The following is a 6,000-nucleotide window of genomic DNA, read 5'->3' as shown; positions in this document are numbered from 1 at the left end:
AAATGGATACATTACTACCAGCCACAGGTTTTGAGGACTGTACAGCTTGTCTTTTTTCTTTTGTTGTTCTGCCTCTGTCTCTCTCTTTCCTCCTCCCGCCAAATAATTATTTGCTAGTAGATCGTGGGAAAAAAAAAAAGAGGAGGTAAAAAAAAAAAACAAAAACCTCTAGCAGCCCAGGACTATAATATATATCTATTTATTATATGTCTTTCGGTTAATTCCTGATCTGAGGAGCGCTGTTTTTCACTCCCATGCGAAAGTCACCAGCGGGTAGGGCCTGATTGCTACTTTTCATGCATAGTTTTAGACACAAGAGGGCATTGTGACGTCGCGCCCGGCGGCGCCCAGTGGCAGGCCGAGTCCGGCGGCCCCACGTGGGGGTCCCGCGCTCCCATTGGCCGGCGCCGGGCGAGGCTGCCACATTATTTTGTTACTTTTCAGTCCCTATTTGGAACTGCTCTCGCGGCAGTTCAGACCTCGTGCTCGTCCCCCTCGCTGGTCTGTGTGTGGTATCCGCAGGTCCGGGGCACTTTTTTGGGGTGTGTGCGTGTGCGTAGGTGCGCGTGCGTGTGCTAGTGTGTGTTTTGGGGGTTTGTCGGGGCGCGGAGCGGAGCGCCGGGCCGCGGGGAAGGAAGGAAGCCGCAGAGCGCCCCGGGCTCGGGCTGCGTCTCCCCGCCAGCGCTCTCCAGCCGGCGCGCTCCGAGGCGGCGGCGCCGAGTGCTCCTCGCTGGGGACGCGGCGCTCGACCTGGGAGCAGCGAGATCCTCTTGGCGGAGGCTTCCTGGACCCGCTGGAGTTAGCATGCCGGGGCGCTTGATTTGCACCTCCTGAGCCCGGAGTTTCCTCCTCGGCCCTGGGAACGGCGCGCCGCGGCCGTGGCGGCAGCAGCAGACGGAGCAGCAGGCTCTCTCCTCCGAGGGGGGGCGTCGAAGCGCCCGCGCCGGGCTCCCGCCCTCACCCTCCGGCGTTCCTGCGGCCGAAGCCACCACCTCGGAGCCTTCCTCCTTCCTTTTCTCGCCGACCGCCGCCTCCAGGATTGGACTCGCGCGTCCCGGATGCCGGGGCTGCCCCGGCGCGCCCCCTCCCGGTGCGACGCGCTGAGTGACCCGGAGAGGACCCGCGCGCGCCCCGGCAGGGGCCCCGGGCTGGGGACCCGGCACCGGCCCGCCGGGGAGACAACGATGTCCGCGCGGCCCCCGGCTCTGACGCGCTCCTCGCAGCCGGGGGAAGGCGGCCGGCCGCAGCCCGCGGGGCCCTGAGCTCACAAAGCCCGCGCCCGCCGCCCGGCCTCGGCGCCCGCCGACGACTTTGCCGCCTGCTCCGCGGCTCTTTGTCTCCTCTTGGGGCGGGCGCCCGATTCTGGGATTTCGCTGTGAGAGCGAGCTGGGGGGGCCGGGGGCGAGCTCTCGGTTTCCCGGCCGCCCCCCGCTGGGGCTGGGCTACCCCCTCCCCCGCACCTCCCCGACCCGGGCTCTCGGCACTTCCAAGCTCTCGGAATCACGACCCCTCCCTGCCATGTATCCGCAAGGCAGACATCCGGTGAGTAATTGCAACTCGGTTTATTTAAGCATCTATCAAGGCAGGGTAAACGAGGCAGTTTAGCTGGCACCTCCATTTTCCTTGTTGCTACCTTTATGGTGTGCGTGTGTGTGTGTGTGTGTGCGCGCGTGTGTGCGTGTGTGTGTGTGCGCGCCCCCGCGCGCGCGCGCTCACACAAAGGGGATGGAGATGGGGGGCGCCGTTGAGAGGTTAATTCAGCCCGTGTGGCGTGGGGGTCTGCTTGTGCTCCAGGGAACTGTTTGTTTTCCTGTTGCCTCCCGCCCCCTCACCCAAGTCTCCAACTCGCCGGGCTTGGCTCCCCCGCCCGTGTCTTACTTGGGAATGGGAACCCTCCGGCCAATAGGGAGGGATTGGGGGCCCCCTCCCCCGCGGGGAACCTGAGAAACTTGCTAGGAAGATTCTGGTCGGTGAAGGTGGCCTCTCTGATTGGGCGGGGGTTGGGGGGGCAGGAGACACCGCCTGGGGGCCCCGGCGGCCAGCACCCCTTTCTAACGCCCCCGCGCTTTCCCCGTCGTGTCGCGGACTGCAGGCACCCCATCAACCCGGGCAGCCGGGGTTTAAATTCACGGTGGCTGAGTCTTGTGACAGGATCAAAGACGAATTCCAGTTCCTACAAGCTCAGTATCACAGGTAAGGCCGGTGGGGGCCGCCCGGGTGCTGGCGGGGAGGGGGGTTCCCCGCCGCTGCTCCTGCCACCCGCGGCGGGGAAGGAGGGGGCTCCTGACCCCCGCGGCCGGGTGGCCGGGGCCTCCGCCTTTTGTTTCCCCTTTCCGTGCGCGGTGCTTTAACCCTTGGCTGCTCGCCGCCTCCGGACTCCCGTGCCGCCCGCCCCCGGGCCCTCCTGAAGTGAGGGTCGGGGGTCGCCGGTGGGTTCGCTCTGGCTTCTGGGGGCCGTGAGCCAGCGTCGGGGTTCCGCTCCCCTCCCCCACTCCTGGACCTAGCGGAGTCCACTTGCTCAGCTCGGGAAGTTTCAAGTTGTTTCATCCCCCCTCTCGGTGGTGGGGAACCCAAGTCCCCTCTGTCCAGAGGCTGCGGGAGGATGGGGCTCCCCCGGGGGTGTCAGGGAAGTGGAAAATGGCTCTCAGGAGTCCAGGGGTTCGGAGGAGGCTGTGCAGGCTCCAGGCCTGAGCCGGCTCCTCCTGCCCTCGCAGCCTCAAAGTGGAGTACGACAAGCTGGCGAACGAGAAGACGGAGATGCAGCGCCATTATGTGATGGTGAGAGGCGGCCCAGGGGCCTGAAGGCGGGCGGCCGAGCCAGCGGGGGTGCGGTGTGGCTCTGGGAGTCTTGAGCTCTAGGGCATCTCTGGGAGGAGCTCTGGGAGCATCTTGTGATCTGAGCGCCCTCTGACCCTTCCCCAGTTTCCCTTAGCTCTAGCTAGTGGTGGAGGGCGGATGAGAGCACGGGCAGAGAGAGAAACCCACATCTAAGCCCGGCACTGCTTCACCACCTTGGTGCCCTTTAATTTGTGTGTTGGAGGTTTCCCAGAGGGCTGGTTGCCCTATCTTGGCTAATAAGATAGGATTGAATCAGTCCACATAGGGTTGGATAAAAATCTCTCTTAAAGACCTCCTGGGAGTGTTTGGAAACTTCTCTGCAGCCCTGGGATCTGGCCAGAGTAGGACATAAACCCTCTCCCCGCCTTCCCTTTGGCTCCTTCAGGGCTTTAGGACAGTGGTGGAGTCTTTTTGAGCTCTCTGCCTCCCCTTCCCAGGGATCCCCCAACTTGAGAATGTGTCAGCCCTGGGGCAGTAGGTAGACCTTCTGCCCCTCTGCAAGTGTCTGTTTCAGCAGGTTTAACTCTCCTGTTTGTGAAAGGGCAGGGAAGGCACTTAAGCACAGCTCCCTGCACTGCTTTCCACATAAGAGGCCTTCCACACATTGCTAAATAACTCTCAGAGGACATGAGGGTCCCAGTATACACACGAGTCCCTGTTGAACCCGAACTTTGTATAAACAGGTTATGTGGCACATGTGTGCCTGTGGGAGAGGGGGGAGGGCCCAGCTTTTCTACTGCTGTACATAGAATGTTCTGGTCACATGGGAACAACACTCACCCCTTGTAGGCTCTGAAACCTCTCTCTATCTCTGGCTTTAGAGTTTGATTTTAACTTCTTTAGTAAACACTGTTTTGTTAAAACCTTACCAAGTAAAAGCTGATTTTGAAAAATGAACAGATTTCTCTGTTTTTTCTGTTAATGGAAATTCTTTTTACTTTTAGTACTATGAAATGTCCTATGGCTTGAACATTGAAATGCACAAGCAGGTAAGTGCCTTTCTCTTTAAAAATACGTATCTCATTTTTAAATACGCATATCCATGGATTTCTTAGGTCCCTTTCTGTTTGAAAGTGAACCTAGTTCTTCTGTTCCTGGAAGAGTGAATGGATCCAGGCCTTGAAATGAATGCTCTGAGGCTTTATGGGTTTCTTGGACATGTTGAACGTTTAGCATTGGAGCTTGTGAAATTATCCTGGTCTTGGATTTTGGTGGAGAATAAAGGAGCAAAGGGAAATTTGCACCTCCAGCACCTATTTTGCAAACTCCTGAAGCTTAGAGGTGACTGGTGCTTTGTTTTAATGTAAAATTCTCAAGAGGAAATGCAGGAGAGTGTGTCTGTAAGTGCGCTCTAGAGTACATTGCATGATCCTATGAAAATGTGATGTTCCGCCTTGATAAGATGAAACTTAGAGTCTCACATGCCAGGTTGAGCTGCCAGAATTTAAGGGAACAATCCATTAACTGCTTAAAAATATTGAAGGCGAACTAAAATTCATATGCCATACGTTTATGAGGCCGATTTCTCATCTCTGTCTTCATTTGAAGGCAGACTTGTTCCCATTTTACAGAGAAGGAAGCTGAGCTGAGAGGTGAAGTAATTCGCCCAGAGGCAGCTCAGCCAGGACTTTTGTGATGGCTGGGAGTTGAGCTCAGCTTTGAAATCCTGAAGTCAAACCAGTTTAGCTAGTGTGGTGTTGTTTGATGGATATGTAAACCACCTCGTATTGTCACTCTTCTAATAACAGTATACCTCAAACTGAGCAAATACAAACACCCTTTATCTCTGTGCATATCAGTAACTAGTCCGGCTGCTAGGCTGGGCTGTGGGAGAGGCCTGTTTGTGTGTTTGTGTTCCAAGGAGAGGCTGCCTATAATTTGGCTCGGCCTGGAGATTAGAGTTGACTTGGCACATCTAAATGGCGCAGGCAGGCCGGTTGTTCTTTTTAACAATTGGTGTTCTTGAAATCTCAGAAGGCTGTTGACTCATTCTAGCCTTTGGTGACCGTGACTTGAATGGATTTTCTGCTCTAAATTAACAGTCATTTACAAGGTTTAAATTTTGCTCTTTAAGGGGGCAGGACCCAGGGCAGGTGAGAAGGGCAGGTGACCCCTGGAAAGCTGGTAGATTCCTGCCTGCTCCAGTGGCTTTGTGTAGAGTCTGTGGTTTTCTTTCTCCTCTTGGAAGGAGGCTTGTATTGGGTGAAGGGCAGCCAGAAAGGGGCCTGGGTTTATTGAGCAATGTGGGAAACCAGCATGTGGCTTCCTGAGGGATTAGCTCCCTAGGAAGGCCCATAAAGGCTACCAGGTTTTTACTTATTGACCCATAGAAATAATAAACAGAGACCTCTTTGTGTATGAAGATGTTTCTCTTTGGGAGAATAAACTAGAGACAGGTTCTGCTCAACTTTAGGGGGGAATGGACCAAGTCTGATAGGGCCAATGAGAATGCACGAAGTAGAACTTAGGTCCCAGGTGTTCAGGAACATCAGTGTGTTATGCAAGGTGCCCTGCCGCCTTCTTCCTCCATCCCCCCCTTTTTTTTCCCTCCATAGCGCTTAGTATCTTGGGTGTGTTTAAAGAGGGTAATTGCACCCAGGTTTAAAATTTATAGCAGCAGTTATTCTAAGAGCTTCGTAATTAAGGTGTAATATGCCGTTGCGTGTTGAGGTCTGCATGGGTGGTGTTCTCTGTGTTGGTGAGTGCATGGTTCCTTGGCTTAAAGAATTCACCTTGGCTGGAGCAAAGCTGTTCCCAGAGTCCTTGGGACACTCTGAATCCAGGAAGAGTTAAATATCCTAAAGAGTTGCTTTTGGTGGTGGGGCTTGTATAAAAAGCAGCAGTGTACATTTAGGACTTCTGGCCATTCTGCAAACTGGGCTCTGGGGGTGGGGGGAGGGGGGTCCTGAGGTTTGGCTGCATTGTCTCATGTAATCCTCACAGCTGCCATTGGCAGAAAATGGCTTATTTGCTCCCTTTTTTATAGGTGGGCAGACTGAGGCTTTGGGGAGAGGGGCACAGGAGGGTAGAACTGGTGTCTGGATTCCCAAAGCGGGTGCTTTACCCCACGCTACACTCACCTTTGCCTTCCAGCCAGCCTCAGTTCCCATTTGTCTCCCAGGATGAGTGTGTGTGCTCCCCATGCGGTGCCATTGCAGGGTT

The 6,000-nt window shown here is 55.7% G+C and overlaps 1 protein-coding gene across 16 annotated transcripts in view; it reads left to right on the top strand.

The window, feature by feature from the left end:
• The first annotated feature begins 375 nt into the window (after nt 1–375).
• TLE3 (TLE family member 3, transcriptional corepressor) overlaps nt 376–6,000 on the top strand; it is a 46,639-nt gene continuing 41,014 nt past the window's right edge. For 10 of the 16 annotated variants that reach the window (XM_037502832.2, XM_037502829.2, XM_037502824.2 and 7 more), the window contains exons 1-4: nt 1,288–1,542; nt 2,093–2,193; nt 2,715–2,778; nt 3,783–3,827. In XM_037502832.2, coding sequence (XP_037358729.1) covers nt 1,519–1,542; nt 2,093–2,193; nt 2,715–2,778; nt 3,783–3,827 — 234 coding nt within the window. In that variant the 5' untranslated portion in view covers nt 1,288–1,518. Of the gene's footprint in view, nt 1,543–2,092; nt 2,194–2,714; nt 2,779–3,782; nt 3,828–6,000 lie in introns of all 16 variants that reach the window. The other 6 variants (XM_037502834.2, XM_037502833.2, XM_037502831.2 and 3 more) reach the window with 1 other exon arrangement.

Source organism: Talpa occidentalis, unplaced genomic scaffold (assembly GCF_014898055.3).
Source record: "Talpa occidentalis isolate TD23 unplaced genomic scaffold, MPIMG_talOcc4v2.1 talOcc4.11, whole genome shotgun sequence".
In the NCBI taxonomy this organism is placed as follows: Eukaryota; Metazoa; Chordata; class Mammalia; order Eulipotyphla; family Talpidae; genus Talpa; species Talpa occidentalis.
This window is presented reverse-complemented; position numbering and strand designations above follow the sequence as displayed.